At 37.1% G+C, this 22156-nt stretch overlaps 1 protein-coding gene across 2 annotated transcripts in view; it reads left to right on the plus strand.

Moving 5' to 3' along the window:
- The window catches only part of LOC131076229 (uncharacterized), an 87768-nt gene extending 75570 nt beyond the window's left edge, over window positions 1–12198 (plus strand). The window contains exon 7 of one of the 2 annotated variants that reach the window (XM_058013307.2): window positions 11749–12198. In XM_058013307.2, coding sequence (XP_057869290.2) covers window positions 11749–11879 — 131 coding nt within the window. In that variant the 3' untranslated portion in view covers window positions 11880–12198. The remainder of the gene's footprint in view (window positions 1–11748) is intronic. The other variant, XM_058013315.2, reaches the window with a different exon arrangement.
- Window positions 12199–22156: the final 9958 nt, after the last annotated feature.

Consider the following 22156-nt stretch of genomic DNA (forward strand, 5'->3'; position numbering starts at 1 on the left):
GCAGATAGACACCAACTGGGGGTCCTCTGTCAAAGACAAGGATGGGGTGCAAAATGCACAACAAATGGCGACTCGGCTGGGAAATGTTCATTTCCCAAACATTTTAAGGATGACTATCCGGATCGAACCCAAGAATCTCTGATATACCCCACAGGACAACCCAAATGATAAAAGACAGATTCAAAATAAAATGAGGTTGCAAACTGAATCAAGTCACCAACCTTGAAAATCAAGTGTGTGCAGTGAAGTTCATTCCAGCTTAGAGAAAGTTGAGATATCATCATTCAATCAAGACAAGTTATGTGGAGCAAGTCTAACTTCAAAAGCAACTTGGATATTGCCTCGCTGCCAGCGGGCGTCCATAGCCCCGATGAGTTTATCGCCTGTAAGCTCACAAAGATTGCTCTGTTTTCGGTAGATATCCTTTTTGAATACCAACAGAGGTGTCTGCACTCCCAAAGCCAAGCATTTGATATTACTTTGCTTTTGATTTCCGTTTCTTTTGATTTTCTCTTTTATTTTGACTTCGGGCTTCTTCTCTTCTAGCAGGCAAATAGACACCAATTGGGGGTCCCCTGTCAAAGACGAGGATGGGGTGCAAAATGCACAACAAATGGCGACTTGGTTGGGAAATGTTCTTGAACATTTCAAGGATGACTATCTGGATCGAATCCCATAATCTCTGGTATACTCATATCAGCCTACAAGAAGTGTTTTGTCTCACATATCGGCCCACAAGAAGTGTTTGTGCGAACTTGATTCCTGCGGCCTTTGAAGGCCTTGATGACAAATACGAGGGCAACATGAATTCGCCCTAAGACTTCGGGCTTCTTCTCTCCTAGCGGGTAGATAGACACCAACTGGGGGTCTTGTTGTGACCTAATCACACATCACCCCATCCTAGATAGGGACCCCCTAACTTTTTTGGCCTTTCCAGTCTTTTGGCTTTGTTCTTGGGTCTTGTCGCAACAGTCTCGTCCGTCTCTTCGCTTTGCGGGTGTTTTGGGGTCATTTCAAGCAAGTCTGTTTTTCGTTTGAGCGAGTTTGGTCAAGTCTAGGGCCTGTTTTGTCCTTTTTTAGGGTTTTTGCCTTTCATCCTAAATTTTAGGGGTTTCTTGTTAGGGTTTTGGAAAAATGAACATACGACTGGAATCAGGATCCTTCGAGGAACCTCCTAGTAAAATTTGAGCCAAAACGGAGCAACTTTCTAGTTTTAGAAAGTTCCTATTTTTTAGGGATTTTTTTTAGTCCCAGAATGTCGTCATTTTGCCAAAAATCAAACTTACTATTTTTTTAGCAAGTTTCTATTTTTAGCAAGTCATTTCTGTACCCTGTCTAGGGGTCTAATGCTGACACTTTGAAGGTTTCTATTTTGGAAAGTCAGTGCTGACAGGATCATTCGGGCAAGGGGACAAAGATCAGACATTTGCAGATATTTCCAATTCCGGAAAGTCAGAAAGTAGACAGAGAAAGCCAGAAATTGGTTAAGTACTGGAAACCCATGCCTGAAATGGAAAGCTCAGAAATTCACCCAAGTCCAGGAAGGCACTTCAAAATCACAAGGAGATCAAAATGTTCCAAGCCCGGAAGATTGAATCATGAATTTCCATGCCAGGGAGAAATGCACACATGAACTCAGAGCAAGGCGCCAAATCCAACTAAGTTCGAAATGCATAAAATTATGAAGAATCCTCCATCATGTGGTTTTAGCGTCCAAGTGTGCAATTAGGCGCTAAATCCAAGTGCTCTCGGAAAATTTGAAAAATGAGTGAATCCATGTTGTTTTTAATTGATCAAAGGGGACAACCTCAATGTTCCAAATGTCAGGTCATGACTGCAGGATAACTCAACGATCGATGTGTTTTGCTTGGAGCACAAGGGGACTTACATTTTGCAACAAGCTGGTCTGCATTTGATTCTCGAACTGGGAAATAAATGCAAAGGAGAAGGGTTAAGAGATCTAAGATTAACCAGGTTGGTATGCGGGTAGACGGATTCGACATAACCAATCCCAGCTTGGCCATAATAACTCATAACTTCGCAGTAACGGTGCAATCTTCAAGGGGAACTAAACATTAAACACCTGCAATTGAACTAAACACAAATTTAAAGGCTCAGACTAACCATACACAAGGATACACAATCAGCATATCCTCAATGGTATGAGCCTAAATCCATTAGATACCTGCACACCCAAAAAGAAAGATCTATCTAAATTGCTGAAGGAAACCATGCAAATAGAATGAAACCAAGTTGATAAACACCAAATTAATGTCCATATATTGATTTCAGCTGCTATTACAACAATTTCTGTAGCATTTCTATGCTATTCCTAAAATCTAACCTTCTACAAAACTCTAACCTATTCTAACTGTCTAAAACTCTAATCCTTTAGAAAAGAAAGGCCTCTACCTTCCAAAACTTGGCAACTTTAACCCATGCCTACTTTATTCTCAGTTATCCCCCCAACCACATTTTCAACTACCTACTATTGTTTGGCTTTAATTTGGTCAATCGGGTAGTTGAACATAATTGACCTGTGTCCCTTTGTTTTAAAATATCTTCAACGGGGCACACAGGCGGCTTTCCAAAAAAAATTTCAGTTTTCAAAACTGAATTTATGGAATTTCTTCCAGCAGTGTATTTCTGAGAATGCACATTTCGAGTATTATGTGTTCTTGGTCTTCAGTCTGGCTGGTGGACTCTAACTTTGTCGTTCATGGTGGTGCGCTTCCCCATGCTTGGTTTTGATCCTTTGAACGCGCTCTTCAGCTTTAACTGTGATCAGGTCTTCTTGACGTTTCAGGCTTTCTCTTGGTTCTTCCTGACGATGCCTGCAGACAATCAATTCTGATCCGCATTAATCAGTTTTGAAAAATTAAATAAATTAATTTAACAAATATATTAAATTTAAGTTGATGTTTGGGCTTCGAAAATGAAAGACGAAAGACATTTGCTTTTAAATCAGTAAAAATATTCCTTAATTTAGGTTTTAAGATTAAAATGTGAGACTTTTACTGACATTGATTTGTGCGATTTTGTTTTGCTTTAAATGCTTTCTCTTTTGTCATTAAACTCAAGACTTTGATACAAAATGATCGAACCTCCTTTTACAAAAATCGGCTACTTACTTAAAAGACATGACTTTTGTTTCTAATCACCCCAAGCCCTATGAAATTCGGCCATTTTCATTAAAATGTGCGATTTAGTTCGTTGGCTTTCTTTCTCGCAAAGCTTAAAAAACTTCGAACTTTCACCTTATGTTATCATTTCATACTTTATATTGTGCGCCTTAAGGGAGGAATTCGGGCATAATGTTGAGAAAGTGTGATTTTTGGTCTAATTACTCCCTTTGCTAGCTGAAACTCGGGCTTAAGGCTTGACATGCGCGTTTTTTACTTTCTTTCAAATCTAACAAAAGTGTCAAACTTTTCTTATTCGCCCTGCTTGGTAAATGAATTCATTTCATTTTCTTGAATTTGGGTGAATAAGGGTGAAATTTCGACCTTTAGGCGATTTAGGTTCAAAATTTCAACGCCCTCTCTTTTTTTCTCTCAAGGAACTTCGGGCTATTAGGATAATTTGCGCAAACTGTTTATTCCTCACAAAAACTTTAGAAATGCCGAGTTTAGGTTTAGTCTAAGTTTGCAAAATGGTAGAAAAGGTCGAACTTCAGGGGAGAACATGCCGAACTTCAGCCTCTTTAAGTTTCACTTCGTCCTTTGCTGATGATTTTTCGGGTATTTGTATGATTTGTGTGACTTCATTTCTTGCCAAATTTTCGGCATACTTGGTTATATTGAAAGTTTAATCTCTTTTCTAAGATTTTCGGGTTATATGAGCATTTCGCGCGACTTCATATCTTGAGTCGTTTTCAGCCTAAAAGAGGTTTTTCGGCTTATAGAGTTATTTTGCAAACTTTGGGCTTAAAGACCAGAATGCGCGACATTTTTTCTTTTCGGATTCTTAAACTATTTTGCAAGATATTTTCGTCTTTGAACTTCGGCGTCCAATTTATGTTCTTTCGGCTTATACAACTATTCTGTGAGTTTTAGTGATTTGGAGATTTTGTTATTTTCGGCTTAGAGGCCGATTTTGGAGAACTTCGTCGAACTTGTATTTCGGCCTTAGAGGTAGATTTGAGAGTCTTTTATCATTTTCGGCTCAGGAAGCCTATTTTCGCGATTCTCATTTTTTGTGATTTTTCAGGCAAATGAGAGGATTTTGCGAAGTATACTTCGGGATCACATCAGCATTGGAGATGGCTCGGGAGACTCAAGCATTCAAGAGAAAATACGTGATTCCTTGCTTGCTCTCATTAGGGTTTTTGCTCAGCAATTTGAAGGCGTCTGAGAGCAATCATGTCATGCTCCTTTCGGGATTTTCTCAGTATGTTCGTAGAAGTCGTATCAAATGATAACCCCCTTGCGCTGGTCAATGTCATGGTTAAATTCAAGGCTCTGTTGATTTTGGCTTCACATCGCACTTTCTTCTTCGGGCAAACATAAGAAAGGGGGTTCCCCTGTCCGGGATAGGTGTGTCTGTGCGACACGCACAACAAAATCTTTCAGATGATTTCATTTAGGAAGAAATAATACTTGTAGGTACTCTAGTTAGAATGGAAGATAGTTAGAATCAAACCCTCATTAAGAAAATGAGGAGAAGTGGCAAGAAAGGACTTGTGAATGGTTAGAAAGGAAAGGAGGAATCGGATCCTTCTTAACAAGGAAGATGAATTTGACCCATATCAAGTGTTTCAAATGCCAAAATCATGGCCACTATGCTTTTGAGTGTCTTCAGAAGAACAGGGGGAAAAATTAAGTAGCAACAACAAAAGTTCTTTGTAGAGGAATTGCAAAGCTTCAACAAGGGATGAATTGTCATCTAGGCTTGACACATCCTTATCCATGCTTTCATGTTTAGCCACTAACACCATTTCTAGCGCCAAGACACATAACCGTCAATAATAATAATAAGGCTTTCAGCAAACTCAAGGCATAGAAGATTGGTATAAAAGGAGACCTTATAGATGATACCACAAATCCTGTTGCTAGGGCTGTAAGTGTCGTTGATGATATTCTTGACCTTTATGATGTTCTTTATGTTCTATATTAATAAAGAATTTGATTAGTCAAGTTTTACAATGAACAAGTTATCATTAAAAATGCAGCCATGATCTTGGTTAAGAATTGGCCAAAGGTATTGGTGAGAGGTTTTTATAGTTTGATTTTTAATTTGATCAAACAAGAAGTTTTGATACATGATTGTAACAAATTGTGTGAGCTTCAACACAAGAATTTGATCACTGACATTACGGAGTTATATCTATTTTAAATGTTGTCATTGATGTCAAAGATATATAGATCAAATGTTAAGATTATCATTAATGTCAAGGCGATTATGGACAAGATTTGTAGAGCATATTGTCATTGATGTCAAAGGCAAATTGATGAAAGGAACGACAACTCTTAGAATGAAGGAAGATATGCAAAGAGACAATTATAATATGTATGATCTAGTTTACAACTCAAGGATACAACTAGTGAACATGACCGACTCATATATATGCCAATGCTCATCACCTATATTAAGATGTGTTAATATACCAACAAATGCAACAAATAAGAGATAAGTGATTTGTATCAAGGAACAATAACTATCATCATCTCCTCCTAGGCAGTAATCATGATTTGAAGGTAAGTGATTAATCTTTATTCCAAGAAATCAACAATTGGATTCTCGTGAAGGGCAACGAATGTTTGGAACATGAACAATTCATTATGTACAACAATTATGATGTGCATGTTCATGAACAATTGATGATATACAACAATGTCTTATACATGAATACATTATATGAACTATTCATTATTGTTATGCTGTGCACACACTCCCTGTCTTCGATAGGGACACCCTCTCCTTTTTCCCACCTTGCTAGCTTGAGATAGAGAGAGAGAGAGCTTTGAAATGTGCAAATCCATCTGAGGCTCAAGTCCAAGCAGAAGGGGGATTATGAACACAAGTCCATAAGCCTGAATTTGCCTTACAACATAAGGGCTTGAGAACCTAGAAGTGCTCAAGAGCTTGAAAAAAATCAGATATTCAAATTGACATAGGGTTCAAATGAAGGGGACAGGAACATTCAAGCTCCAATTTGATCCAAAGATTAATAATAAACAAAGTTTTCATGTCCCAAAGTTCTGGCTTGAACATGCCACACCAACCCAAGTTCGGCTTTGCACTCTAAATGGGATTAAGCCTTAATCCCATAAGGCTTCCAAAGTCTGAGGTTTATACCAAGTTTCACCTTTCATCCTTGAAGTTCGGTATTAGCATTAAGAATAGGATTTGGCCTTAATCCTAAAAGGTTTTCCAAATCCCTAAGTTTTAGCTGAACTTTCATATTTCATCACAAAGTTAGTGATGTCACAGTGAATAGGATTAAGGCCTATTCCTAAAATGTTTCCTCAGACCGAGTTTTAGGTCGAACCTTTGCCTAACTATAATGCCTCCTTCTCTGCAGTGATTGGTTCAGTGGTCCATTGGCCTATTTTGGAGACCCGTAGGCTATTTGGAAAGGAGATTTAGGGTTTCCAACTTTTGTGGAGTTCTGCTCGAGCTTTTTAGGGTTTACCAGGAGGGAATTCTTCAGTTCTGTCTATGGTTTCCTTCTAGGTTTTTCATGAGCTCCAGGGTGGCATAATATGCATTTGATTCTTTGGTGAAGTGAGAACTTACTATTTTTAGTAAGTTGGGGTTTGGCTGTTTGGATGATGCTGTCTTACTGAGCTTTCCAAGCTCTTTCTCCAGGTGCGAAGATCATGTTTTTCGGTGGAGTATTCCATGACTTACTATTTTTAGTAAGTGGCAGTATTGAGCAATTCTATTTTTAGCTGTTTGGACAGGGTCCTGTTTTTGTAGCAGTTTAGTGGTCTTCATTGCTTAGCTTCATCCTTGATTTTGTTGATAATCAGTATTGGAGTCATAAGTGATTTAATTAAATATTATTACCTTATCCTAAGGTTTAATATTTAATTATTTTATTACTGATTAATGATAATGATATATTGGGCAACTTAGGAAAAGACATTTATATCTAATATCAATGTTATATTTTCCTAAGCTAGGCGTTGAAATTTGAAGAATGCATTAAGTTATTGTTGAAGACTATGGCAAGTTCGAACTTGCTTAGTTATTGGTTAAAATGCAACTTGGGCGCCCACCTTGGGAAATGAAATGAAATATCTTTTGGACGCCATGTGATAGTGAAATGAAATGCAAATTGGAGAGGTGAATTTGAGGGAAAAAACTATAAATACAGGTGCTTGGCCTCCCATTTGGATATCTTGAAAAATTGCATCGTTATGCTGCCAGATTGGCAATTGAAATCTGAGCTTCGAAGTGAGCCTTCCTAGTTAAGTGTAGTTTCGTACTTGCAAGACAGTACCAAGCTGTTTTACTTGTCCTTTCAGTGATATTTGCAAGTTTGTTGAAGTGTGAAATTGCTGCATCTGCTGTAGTTCGAATTTTGGTGTGTTTCCAGGCTGCTGGGGAAGTCATGGATGAAGCATATTTTCATTCATAAGTCTCCGTGTGACCTCTGCTGCTTCTAGGTATTGGCTCCTTGGTTTTCGATGTCCTAGGCGATTCTTCCTGTAAGTTTGCATTGGTTTTTGTGGTGTATTGGAATTTATCTTGCAAATTGAACTTTTGTTTTGGTACGCCCTATGCTGGAGGTGCTTTGGGTTGTGTGTCTTGGGTTTGGGGCATTATTAGTTGTTGTTTATCTATTCTATCCCTATCACCATCATTGTATCTTTCATTTGCATCTAGTTTGGGGATTTTCTGTTGAGTATAGAGAAAGATATGAGTGATTTGGTGGGTTTTCAGCTTGCTGTCATAAAATTACAAATTTCCAGAAGTTGGTGTTTGGGAGTGCCTTTCGTAGTGTGAGTAGGTTAGTTGTTTTAGGAGTGATTTGGGGTGCTTTTGGGTGATTTTGGAGAGAGAATTGAGCATTTCTTAGTTTCTTGAAGTTGCTGGTCTGTGTGTTATTGATCCTAGGATTTCATAAATTCATGTTGAAGGATCTTTTGGGAGTTAGTAACTGTTTGAAGAAATTTATCAGCATTGGACAACATTACTTCTCTATTCTATCTTTCTATTTTATATTGTAAGGTTAAGTATTAGTACTTCTAACCATTTCTGGATTGTAAGCATTCCCACTCGAAAGTGGAAGAGGCTGGCTTGCCGCCTATACTTTGATAGTTGTTACTTGGTCCTCTTGCTGTATAGGTGGTTGAGTGATATATGTTTGTAATGATCCTCCTACTGCATAAGCAGTTGGGTGATGGTTTATTGTAATGATCCTCCAGCTACATAAGTGGTTGAGTTGAGCTTGTTTGGTGTGTTCAGTCCTCCCGCTGAAACATTGCGGTTGAGTGATTCGTGTTTTGGGAGTGTTGTTCTCTTGGCTGGTTTACTGCCAAGCTTCTTGATTCACCCGCTGGATAAGCGGAAGGGGCTGGCTTGCTGCCCGTTATTGTATTCAGCACTTTAGCAAATTATTACTAACGATCCCCTACTTCCGTATGCTCTCACCCTCCCAGCCTGGGCTCTCAGTGATCAAAAGGCGTAGGGTTCCCTTCACTTGTTTGGATTTCATTATTCTAACCCAAACGGGTGATTGGTGTGATTGTAATCTTGCTATTGAAAAATAAAAAAATATTATGGGGAATATTACACTAACTCTCCAAATTTGGTGCTGAGACATAAAACTACATTAGGGCTTATTCCTAGAAGACTTACTAAGATTGAGCTTTGCTCCTAAAATTCACAAAAGGGGCTTGAAAGTTAGATTGGGTGGCAAGACTCCTAAGCTCGGTGTTTACCTTCAAATTTGGAGTAAAACCTTAATCCAAGAATCCCTCCTTCAATCGAACTTTTGATTAGCACCTTACAAAGTTTGGCTTTTGCATGCAAAATGGGAATAACATTATTCCAAGTGGGCTTCAAAAGTCCTAGGTTTTCATCGGATTTCACCTTTCATCCTTGAAGTTTGGTATTAGCATTAAGAATCAGATTTGGCCTAAATCTTAATTAACTTTCGGATTCCAAAGCTCCCAAGTTCGGTGGTAACATGTGAAGATGGACAAAGTCTTATTCCTAAGAGCTGTCCTAGTACAGAAGTTGAGGCCAAATTTTATCATTCCTTCTGCAAACCTGATGTTTTCACATGAAATCAGATCAGACCTTAGTCCCAAAGTGACCTTCAAAGGTCCTAGTTCATCGGACATGATTTAGAATGGTGTTCAATAGGGTAAGGGTTGTTCAAAAGCAAATAACCAATGGATGTGATGGTAATGAATGTATGATAAATATTTTCTTCAGCAACCGATCTCTAAGTATGGCATCCTAGTATATGTCACCTGATTATTGGTTCTTGGTGCCTGAAATAGACCAAGGAAGTAAACTTTCAACCAATTATTGCGGAAGCAATAATTTTCAGAAAATGGCGTCCCACTATCTTATCTATAAATCTCTTAAATTTGTGTTTGTATACAAATCCCACAAATTTATCAATGAAATCTTGCCTATACAACTTTCCAAAACCTATGAAAATGATATATCATTTAGTACAACCAAAACTTTGAACCCCAATCCAATAGATGCACTTGTGAATCCTGTGTGAATCCACAAAGGTTGGCTGAAATGGGTTTTTGTCCAATCAACCAAAAAGGCCAAGGGTTTTCGTCTTAGAGTTTGCTGAGCCGAAAGCAGAAGCTCTCAAAGATCTTCAAGAAAAATAGCAAGTCAAGAATGAATTGCTTTTTGGCTCTCAACTCATTTTATGATCTCCGTGGAGCTTTTCAAAATTTTAGATTATAAAATCACTTTTTAAATATTACTCATTTCAACTTCTCGTAAGTTACTTTATAATATTTTCCTTTTATTTCATTTTCCCACTCATAAAGTGATCCTCCTTATAATTTGCCATTGATATCAAATAAAGTCACTTTATTAAAATAACCATGATTCAACTTTAGTTAATTAAATATAAATAATCCCGAGAAGCATAGATGAAATTTTTGTGAATAACTCGCAGAAATCGGGATTACTCGCGAGCCCAAAGTGGTGGAGGCCACTCGCACAAAAACTCGTCAACGGTTTTGTCCAAAACTTGCCGGGATTATCTGCAAAAACTCGTGTAAAATGTGCAGATTTTCTGCTAAGTCTGCCGAAAAACTCACCTAAATGAAGATGAAAATGATTTAGGTCATTTTGGAGGCACGATTTAAGATTGTTTGGAGGCACAGTTTACAAATTTTAGGGCACAGCGGGATGGGAAAATTTGGTTATGCTGCTGAAAAAAACCTTCCACGAAATAAGCAGATTATGGGTTATTTTTAAAACCTAAAGTATTTGTTTTTAAAATTTTGCATACTATGTAATAATGTATAATATTTTGTTTGTTTTTTCAATTTTTTGAAATCTAAGTATTGATTGTTTTTAAAATCTAAAAACATTAGAAGTTGAATATGTTTGTTTGTTTCAAAAAAAAAAAAAAATTTTAAAATTAAACTTCATTTCGTATCTTTATATATATGAACTTGAAGTGAAGTTTAGTTTTTGAAATGTTTTTTTTTTCAATTTTTAACCATGTCTTTTGTTATTTTTATTTATTTTATTATTCTTGTGCAGTAATGGGTGGAAAGTGTGCAGATTGCAATCAGACAAAAAATCCTCAAAATTCGAGTAGTGCCCACAGATTGAGGCCTAAGCTCAGGTTGAAATCAATAATGCTTGGGTGTAATTGATCTTTCGATTTGAGAGAATGCAGAGGTGCAGTCAGAAGAAATGGATCAGCTGGTGTCTACTGATATTTAACCATTTTTCAAATAGAATAAACAAAAACAAAAACTAATTGCAGTCCTCTAAAATGTCATGGAAGAATGTCAAAATCTGAGCATTTGCAGATGGAAACTTTTTAATTCTGCTGGCGAGGGTTCACAATGGAGCATGGATGTACCTCTTTGCTACAAGGATAGAATGCTTCTTGCAGCTCAAGGATGACCATCTTTTAAGAGGTTGCAACAGTTTTGGGACTCTTTTGTTTACCTCTTACCTTTCAAATTTGTAGGTTTCTTTGGATGTATGTGCCCCTTATTATCTACCTTGAAATCTTGTTCTTTGTTTGGTTAAGGTCCCCAAGTTTTCTGTTGAGTGGAATGCAGTTTGGTATTTTGGTTTTTGGTGAGGGCCTTAATATATCCCCTCAATTTAATTAGCAAAAGACTTTTCACTATGACATGAATTATAAATAAACATTATATTAGAATAACGAAATTATGATCGAATTAATAAACTACAAAAATTATAATTTAACTTAAAGTTAAAATTCATGTATACATATCTGATGACCCTTTTTCTTCATTTTCTTTTGTAGATTGACATTTCAAATATTCCCTGTAAGTTGTACCTTGGCAATTGATGTACCGGTGTACTTTATGAATATATATGTTTTGTGCTTATATCTTGCAGTATTGCCTTGTCATTGAATGGACTTGAATTTTTTGCTGCTGGTGTGAGATATCTTTCTTTAGAGTGGTTGGTTGTAGTATGTAGGGGAGATTTTATGTTGAATGTGAAACCGCCTCCTATTATTCTTGAACTGGGATAGATGATGAGAGCTCACTTTTTTTTTAATCAATTCTTGTTGGCTGGCATTCATGAAAATTTATGTTACAGATGGGCATGGATGTTTAAATCAAGTCATTCACCAACTATATAATGTGTTTCTGCAGCTTGCTATGCTGTTCGTGTTAGAAGTTCAGAGAACATACCTGAAGCTCAGGGTGAACAGTATACATACAAAATGACGTTGGGTGAAGACTAATTGAAGTGGTGTCTTGTGCATCTAATTGAAGCAAGGTGCAATTGTGAGAATACTCAGTTCTTTAGTTGTATTCTTTTTTGATGTAATTATATGCCTTTAATACATGCAATGGAAATTGTAACATAATTTTTTGGTTTTGTTGTCAACCATTATAAACAATAGATGTAGATGTATTCTTGTGGTCCAGCAAGTAGCAAGAAACTAAATCGATACTTTACAAACCAGCTATTAATGTTTTTCTGACAAATTTTGAATCTTATATGCGGTTTGATAGATTTATTACTATTGATAGATTAATTGCATTTAGTGATGTTATCTTGGCAATTAATGTTGTCTAGAGGTATTATTTTAAATAGCGTTGAAGTATTCAAGTTCAATTAAATATTTAACTTAACATTATTTAATTTTATAAAGTAACTTTATGTGGGTGCCTAGGAGATATAAGGTGTTTTTAAAATGATAATTAAAAAGTAGTTTCCAAGGTGTGGACACCTACATCGGAGACAAAAGGGTATATCAAATTAAAAATAAAATGTTGTAAACCTTAAAAGGGGGCATGCGATGACGAAAACATTCATAGAGGACCTCTACTTGGATGGTGAAAGATCCTTCTTGGTAGATTTGATTGGTGGTTTCATCCAGAGATCAAATTTGAGCTTCACTTCCAGTTTTCAGTTTTGCATCTGTTGTTTGGATAGAGGAAATTCAGATTCGGGGAGACAAGGAAAAGAAGAGTGGAAGTTTTTATTGTCTACTTTTCCTCTCCATTTGCTGGCCTCTTCCTTCCCTAGGCTGGCCGTACAATATTGAGCTTGGTGTGCAAATATCTAGGAGTTTTGGCATTCAAATTGGGGGTTCATTTTGCTGTTTGAAGGGCATCTAGGGCTTACCATTTAAGAAGCATCCAGTTTGTTGCTTGGAGAGCTGATTGTGGAGTGTGGTGTTCAAGTTTTGTGGCTCCAATTTCCTATTGTAAATACAAAATCAGATCTGTGCATATTCAGACCTTATGGGTATGCTTGCATTGTCATTTTGAAGCCAGTTGGCCATCTGAGTAGTGTTGAAATTGATATTATATTGCTGTCTGCAAATTGTAATAAATCTGATATACATTTCCAGTTGTGGGGTATTATGAATAGTGTGCATTTTTTGTTATTCTTTATATATCAGTATTGCAAATATTGTCTATTGCATTATCTATTCTAATATTATGGATTCCCTTTCAAAACACCAAAACTAGCACTCAGAAAACATTCACAGATCATAAAACTCAGACAAAAGGTAAGGGTGTTTATTATAGTGGTATTAGAGTAGTGTATCCTGCCATCTAGAAGGGTTTAGTGTGATTGAACAATGACATGACTGGGATTTGAGTAATGCATCCTTATACACATCATTATAACACTAGAAGAAAGAATTCCAACCCAAACTTATTAGCTGAAGGTGAACAACATGAAGTAAACATGGGTGATAGAGATGCAGAAGAGGATTGTGCAATGAACATTCTGAATACATTGGTTAGGGGACAGGCAAACCAGTGTGTGCAAGAAGCAAATCGTGTGGAGGAAACAAGTCAGCACATTGCTTAGTCGATAGATATGATGGCTCAACAGTTTAGGGGCAACAACAACAACAATAATGGAGGCAATAAGGGTCAAGGAGACAACTTAGGGAATTACAAAATTGTAAATTAACGTACGGGAACAACTAATTCTAGACCTCTTATGCCAGTCTTTCCTCCTAGAATGCAACATTAGGCTGATAATGAACCCAAAATGAATGATTTGCAAGATCAGTTAATGCAATATTGGATAGATGTAGGTTCAAATTTTCAAGATGCAATATCTTTTAGAAATTATATGGACCTCAGATTGAAACATAGGGCTTGTGTAGGTGGAAGAGCACATAATAATGACTTGCAAAAAAATGTATGTGAACCCACCCTTTTTTCGCCATGATGGGTCTGGGAAGGCAACAACGAGAGCCTGGGTGTAGAATTTGGATACCTTATTTCATCTTAATCCCATATAGGAAGATGAAGCAATCAAATATGTTGCTATTTGCAGATGACATTGCTCATGAATGGTGGCATCATGGGATTATAACAATGGGACATGGTTAGATCACCTCATATGTAGAATTCATTGGTAGGTTTGATAAAAAATATTTGGAATTGCACTTTAAGGAGTTGGCTCTATTAAAATAATGGGGCTCTGTGGAAACTTATATTTATGATTTTCAAAGATTGTTAGTATTGGTGACATATATTTCATTGAGGAGACTTGTTCTATTCATGGATGGTTTATCAGATTCTTTGAGGGGTTGGATTAAGGCACTTAGTCCACCTACGTTACATGAAGCCATCAAGAAAACTAGGGACATGGAGTATTCAGTCAAAAATGATTCTACATAAGGACAAAGATAAAAGAAAACATTTTCACAGGGAATCAAATCAGTCAAGGCATGAGACAAACAAATTGGATAGTGATCAGCTAAATGACCTTAGAAAGAAAAAAATATGCTTTCTTCATAGGGAGCCATGGGATTCAACTCATAAGTGCACTATTAAGGCAAAAGCTAAACAGATTGAATACTTTTCAGCAGTTGAATAAGTTTTAGAAATATCATATCAACATTCAGATTCTGAGTAATGACGAAGAGAGATCAACAAAAGACATGGAAAAATAACAGAATTGTGATGGAACTATTGCCCAACTTTCTAGCTTTCAAAAAGTGGGACCATTCAAGGCCAAAGGTGTTCTACGTGGGTAGTGGATAATAACTCTCCTTGATACAGGTGCCACCCACAATTTTATTGATGAGGGCATTGTGGCCAAGAGGGAACTTCAAATAGAAGAGTTTGAAGGATTCGAGGTAATGGAGGCCGATGGGTTTAAATTCACTTGCACTCCCAAGATTTCTAATCTGAGTACACAACTTGCGGAATTTGAGTTGAAAGGTGATTTCTATGTGGTGAATATTGGAGACACCGATATTGTTCTAGGAATGCACTGGATGTAGATGTTAGTCCAAGAGTAGTCTCCTTTAAGAGGATGGAGAGTTTAATCAAACATCATCAGGTGGAATGGGCAGAAGAGTCTCTCATAATGCTTACAATTCCAAATCAATTATTATCCAGACATTAAAAAATTGCTATCCAAGCATAGAAAGGTGTTCAATAGTATACCTCCTAGGGTACCACTAGATAGAGGCATCAAGCATGTTATAGAGTTGGAGGAAGGTTCTAAACCAGTAATCACTACACCTTATAGGCATCCAAAGAGGCATAAGGATGAAGTCGAAAAGGCCATCAAAGAGTTACAAGGTATGTACACATTAGACTGTACAAGAGCCCTTTTGCTTTTGTAGTGGTGTTGGTGAAGAAGAAAGATCGCACAATGCGAATGTGCATTGATTATAGAGCATTAAACAGAAGGCTATTAAGAACATGTATCGTATTCCTCAAATTGATGGGCTGATTGATGAATTGCATGCTACTTACTATTTTTTTAAGATTGATTTGAGGTCAGGTTACCACTAGAGCAGACTGAGAAAGCAAGATGTTGAGAAGACAACTTTCAGATGTCATTTTGGTCACTTTGAATTCTTGGTGATGCCTTTTGATTTGAATAAAGCACCAATCACTTTCCAATCATGCATGAACCAAGTTTTCCAAAACCAGCTAAGGAAGTTTGTCTTGATATGTTGATGATATTTTGATTTTCAACAAAACTTAGGAAGAACACATGAGGCATTTTGAGGAGTTATTGAGTATATTGAAGAGTGAGTCATTATACGCCAAGGAGTCTAAATGTGATTTTGGCTTGACGAAACTTCTCTACCTTGCCCATATCATCAATTCTAAGGGTGTGAGGGTAGATCCCAAAAATATGAAGACAATTTTTTATTTACTTACACTTACAAATCTCTCTCGGCGTAAGGGATTCTATGGACTGTGTGGATTATACATGAGATTTGTTAATGGACTCTCATAGATAGCAGCTCTACTTAGAGATCTGACCAAGAAGGGGGCTTTTGTGTGGTTAGATGCAGCCCAACGATGCTTCGATCACTTCAAATAGGTGATGAGTACTTGCTCAGTTTTAGCTATTCTAAACTTATCAAAACCTTTTGAGTTGTATTGTGATGCCTCTGGAGAGGGAATAGGAGTTGTATTGATGCAATAAAAGCATTTGATTGCCTTTAAAAGCAGAAAGTTGAGAGGGGTGGAAAAGAGTTATTCCATATATGACAAAGTGATGTTGACCATTATTCATGCCTTGGCCAAATTCTTACCTTAGTTGGTGGGAGGCAAGTTCATTGTTAAGACTGACCACAATAGTTTAAACTATTTTGTGAATTAGAAGGACCTAAATGACAGACAATAGAACTAGGTGAGTAGACTTTAGGCTTATTGTTTTGATATTGCATATGTTAAGGGGAAGAAAAATATGGTTGCTAGTGCACTATCTAGGAGACCCCACTTATGCTCTTTAGTTTAGATTACTGCTGATTGGAGGAGATGATTTTAGCAAAATATGTTAAGGACTCATGGGCAGCAAGTACAATTGAAGTTTGATGAAGGGCAACCCCCCTTACACACCCTAACACTTGCTTTGATACCACTGATTAAGGGTGACTCCCCTTACACACCCTAACACATGCTCTAAATTCTAATACCACTTAATGAAGGGCTACACCAACCAACAACACAACAAAATAGAAATTCTAAGAAAGAAATACTTGCTTTTTATTACTTCAATGAAATGGGAGTATAATATTTAGAACTTATGAAACATTAGCCAAATGGGGGCAACCATTGTGGTAATCCAAAACCAAGGGCTAAGACCACTTTGAAAATCTATGCCCCCTATAGTGGGCAGCGTATGGCCACCTAGAAAGATAACACTTGGCCAATAGAAGACTCCTCAACTTTCCAAGGTCGGCGTCAAAGAGACTCTTCCATTACTCGTAACTGCGGATGTGTAATCAAGATGCTTCCACTTCCCAAAGTGGATGCCTATGTGGGGATTTCCCCCATTATGCCTTATAATCATCCCCACCATGTCTCCATCCTTGAGAATCACATTTACCATTTGACATAGGCCATAAATTATAAATTATTTTATCCCCTGTCCTCATAAACACTTTCCAAGGAACTTGGAGACAACATAATAGCCTACATTTGAAAATTATTCAGCTGAACTTAAAAAAATTTAAATAAACAATATTTTTGGGTGATGCAAGATTGCTTTATACCCATGGATGCTCCTGCATCAAAGGTACTATAGAGGATGACATGTACACATTGATCAATGAGCTGATAATCTATAAGGAGAGAATTTATTTGGTACACAACTTAGAACTTAAGGTGAAGATACTAAGGACATTTCATGATGCAACTATGGCTGGTCACTCGGGATTCTTCAAGACTTAACAGGTATATCTGGGAAAGGTTCACATGGAAAGGACTTAAAAATGAGGTCTATAAGTATGTTCGAGAGTGTCCCACATACCAGCAGAACAAGAATAAATACCACCAGAAGAAGAATAAAAATACTTATCCAGCTCTTTTGTTACAACCTCTATCTATGCCAGACTAGAAGTGGGAGTTTTATCTCCATGGACTTCATCACCAGGCAATCTAAGGTATAGGATAAGGATTGTATGTATGATTTTGTGGAAAGATTAACAAAATTTGCACATTTCCTGGCCATGTCCATAACATGTACAACAATGCAGGTAGCTAAGTTATTTTTCAGAGAGATTTTCAAACTTCATCGGATGCCTAGGATTATAGTTAGTGACAAGGACATCAAGTTCTTGAGACTCTTTTGGTAAGAACTTTTTAGGTTGAGTGGGGCTGAGCTCACTCCTCACGCTAGTTACCACCCGTAGACAGATATACAAATAGAGATAGTGAATAAATGGGTGGAAGGTTATCTCAGAAATTACATCTTACGACAGCAAAGACTTGGGTTAGCTCGTTGCAGCTTGATGAGTATTGTTATAATTTTACATATCAAGTGTCTATTAGGATGTCATTGTCTATGGCATTGTACAGGTACAAAGCTTCTAATTTTATTGATTTTCTCTTTCGAGATAGTAAAGTGTCTAAAGAAAGAGATTTGTTACAAGAAAGTGAAAAGATTATTGTAATGTCCCCTTTTTTGCGCCTTCCTAAGCATCAGTTATTTTTTAGAGGTTAGCCTATTATTAGTGGTTCTTGTAGGCTAATGTAATAGTTAGGGGGCCCTTTATGCGTGATTCAGAGCTTTTCATCTGACCTTTGGGGTTGCTTATTTTAATACTCTCCATCTTAGAGATTCAGTTTTTTGGTGGTTTGTCTTCGAGAGGTCTTTCAGGCTCCATTTGAACATACTATTTTTAGTAAGTCTCTTGAGCATATCAGTCCCCTAGTTACTATTTATAGTAATTCATTTAGACAGTTGGAGGGTACCTCGACTATTAATGGGTAGTTGGTAGAATTAAATAAATGTCCAGATATTGGCCTTTATTGCAGTAAATGATTAATATTAAATTATTAAAGTTTCTACTTTAATAATATTAATCAAATTAATGACTTAATATTACAAGGGTATATAAGGTGTCTTTATGGCATGAATTATATTAATGATATAAAGTCAATTATTAAGTCTAATTGGGAAGCCAACTTTATTAAATGCGATTAAGTGAAATTTAATGTAATTTATTAAATGCATTTAATTGGAGGTCTATAAGAGGTTAATTGAAGTCTTTTTTGGCATTCATTCACTTATTCATTTTGGAGAAAATTGATGGAGATTCAAAAGCAAGGGTTTTGCTGAAGCTTCAAGCTTTCTGCAAACGGAAAGTCTGAGGGGACAATACCTGCAGGTGTGAGATACCATTCGAGCGTATTCAATGGATAATGTCATTTGGAGATTTTTACTTGTGCATTGGATTCTGATTTACAGAGTTGAAAGAGGGCATTCAGAGGATCAATTCAAGAGAAGATTGAAGATCAATTATTTCGCATATTTAAAGCAGTTTGAGGGCTCATTAATCCAATCGTTCCTTCTTCCAATTAGGCCATACTCTCTCAAGGGCTGGCCATATATATTCCAGGGCTGCGTGGGGTTTTTTGAGGTGAGTTTTCAGATCTGTTGTGGACTCCAATAATCAGCAAATATCATCATTCAAGGAGGCGTTGGAATTTATGTATCTGATTCGTATTTTTATCATTGATAATATTATCTGAAGCTGATAAGGGTATGTACTGTCAATTTATTAAATGCAATATGGAGTTAAGGGTTTGAAGGAATTGTCGTTAAATTATCTGGAATTGTTATTTAATTTCATAACATTATTTCCAAGCATTTATATTTCAGTATTTATATATCAAAATCAAAAAAATCAGAAAATTGCAACAGAACACAAAAAATAGAAAAACTCAGAAAAAGAAAAAAGAAAAAAAAGCAAAGAAAGAAAATATTCCAAAACACAAATTGAAAAGTATAGAAAAGGGTGGTGTTTTGACATTTTCACACATTGGCTCATTGCAAATGGGGACCCCCTCTTTTTTTTTTGAAGAAACCAAGTCTTTTGCAGTCTGTCTCGTCTCCCAACCTTAAGGAATGAGTTATAAGGTCTTGCTGGTTTGGATTTTGATCTTTGAAGGTGATGAAATGCCTAAGTAGGGAATGGATTCTTAAGGAATATACAACCTAGATAGGATACAATCTTAATATTGTCATCAAGTCGAGAATTAGAGTTTTAATGTATTGAGAAATGCATCATTCTTATTGCTTTATCCTTCAAACTTTGCATTTTGCTTTCTCTTTTTCAGGTACATTGCAAGGAGTAGGACTTTGGACGCTGAGAGGAGGACATCATTGAGTGGATGATATCATCATCCAAGGAAGATTGCAGTGATAGAACAAAGAATGCACGTGTAGAGGAATGGAATGATGAAATTTTGGCTAAGTGTTAGGATCAAGGATGTAAAACTTTGCGGGTTTCTGGAAAACTTGCGAGCCCTAGTCGGAAGCAAGCCACTCGTAGGAAAACTCGACAACGAGTTTAAAGAAAAATCATGATTTTTTCCTGTCTAAATCGCCAAAAATCACCAAAACTCATCCAAAAACCTGACACCAAAATCGAGAAAAAAAGATTTTAAGTCGCAAAAACAGAAAACCTAGTTCAACATTTCATTTTTGCGTGACGGAAGGCAAGCGACAGGTGAGGATAAAAATGCGATTTTTGCACGACAGGGAGGCAAAAATCCGCCCGACTAGCCATTGTTGGAGCAAATATTCGTGTGACTAAGGTAGGATTTCAGGTTTTAAGGCGGATTCAAACAAGGTTTATTTTCTATGATTAATTAATTTAACACTGTATTTTTAAATTTTAAAGTTTTAACAGTGTCCTAAACTTCAAAGTTTTAAATTTAAGTTTACAGTGTTATCAGTTATATAGTCCAAACACTTAGTATTCTATATTATTAATAATAATACTGTTATTTTAAATAACAGTGTTAATAACTTAACAATTAAAATTTAATTTATTAAGTTTATTAAGAATTTAAGACTGTTATTTTTTAATAATAGTGTTAAAAACGTATTAACAGTTTAACACTATTATTTAAAAATAACAGTATAAAATAATAGTGTTAAGTTTTTAATACTATAGTTCCCAACCACAATCGAACCCAACCCCCCCAATTAATTAACCTACCACCCCCCTTACCCACCTAACCCCCCAAAAATTATAGTTGTTGTAGGGCTAATCTACCTCAACTATAATATCCCCCCCTCCACGCGGTATTGAGTAGGACTGGGTGATTCTGGTTCCTGTCCTTTGGTGTGTGTATTACGGGTTTAGGTTGGGGTGGGAAGGAGAAGAAAAGAAGAAAGGATAATTTGGCCCTACCCTATCCCTGTAGATAGTAGGGTGGCGGTTTCTTTGCTTTGCTTTGCTTTTCCTGTTGCTCCTTTGGGATATGGGTACTGACGAGGGAAATTTGTTTGTAGTATTGGCTTTGCCAGTAGGGCAATGAGCTGTTAAGGGCGAGAAGTCCAATTCTTAGGAAGCGAGCGGTTGAGTTCGGTATAGAAAAAGGTAGTCTTATGAAGCTCCCTCTCCTCTGCCCCAACTAAATGTTTGTTTATCTGTCGATTAAAGCTCTTGGATAAACACACATTATTCGCCGCTGACGCCCATACCTTCATAATTCGAGACGCCACAACTATAGGTATGAGTAGGGGCTTTAAACTCAACCGATTATACGCCCCTACTATTTTAAGCGGTTTCGAAGATATCGGGAGAATAGGTGGGATGTTCTATACATATTAACAGTCGGATGGCCATCATTCAACAAATCATCCATTTTGACTTCCCCATAGAATTGTAGGGCCGGGACCAATGGTTGCTCATCCTAAGGAGAATGAAACAAACAATCAACAATCTCGACCAACCTCGACAATTCAATCAATGACCGAAGGGACTCTAGCATTTATGACAAGGCAGAATGTCATATCAAGTTCCGCCCCCCCCCCCCCCGTAGTGGGGTAGAGGGGCAAAGACTCTCAGGAGAGGTCGGGTAGAGAATAATCGTTTCCATCAACCCTGCTGAGGAGTTCAGTGAATTGAGTGGTTTCTTTAGTGATCAATGCGGTTTATGCCTCCCAAGGTAGGATGTGTCATCAAGAGGATACCCCCATTCTATCCCTCCAAATTAAGGGTTTTGAGCATTCGATGAATTATAGTATGGTTGGGGATAGGGATGAAATGAATGGGAACATGGCAAAAAAACTCTCTTCTGCTTTCTCTGTTCCTCCTGGGGTTTTAAGATAGCTTGTCGGTACCCTTCTAACCCCCTTGGTTTCCAAACAACATATTCCCCTTCGTGGGTTCCAAACACAAGGACTTGGGCAAACCTTGCCTCTCATAGATGTGTATCAATAATTGCAACAAGGTACTTTAGCGCCTCCTATTTCGTGACAAACTTCTTAATGCTGAAGCTCCGATAACAAAATGTATGCGGTGATCCACATCCCCCGCTTGGTTAGAAGCCCATTGCTATGCCACTGGCGTCTAAATGCACATGGAATTGCTTCTTCCGATCCAGAGGGACCAAGATTGGTGCCTTCACTAGTCTATCCTTCGGATGATTGAAGGCCTTCATGCATTCCAAATTTATCCAATCGAAGCACTTGCCTGGTAGTACCAATTTGAAGAACTAAAAGATGCGGGAAGGCGCTTGCTTTACTCGATGCATGG

Source organism: Cryptomeria japonica, chromosome 10, assembly GCF_030272615.1.
Source record: "Cryptomeria japonica chromosome 10, Sugi_1.0, whole genome shotgun sequence".
Classification (NCBI taxonomy): domain Eukaryota; kingdom Viridiplantae; phylum Streptophyta; class Pinopsida; order Cupressales; family Cupressaceae; genus Cryptomeria; species Cryptomeria japonica.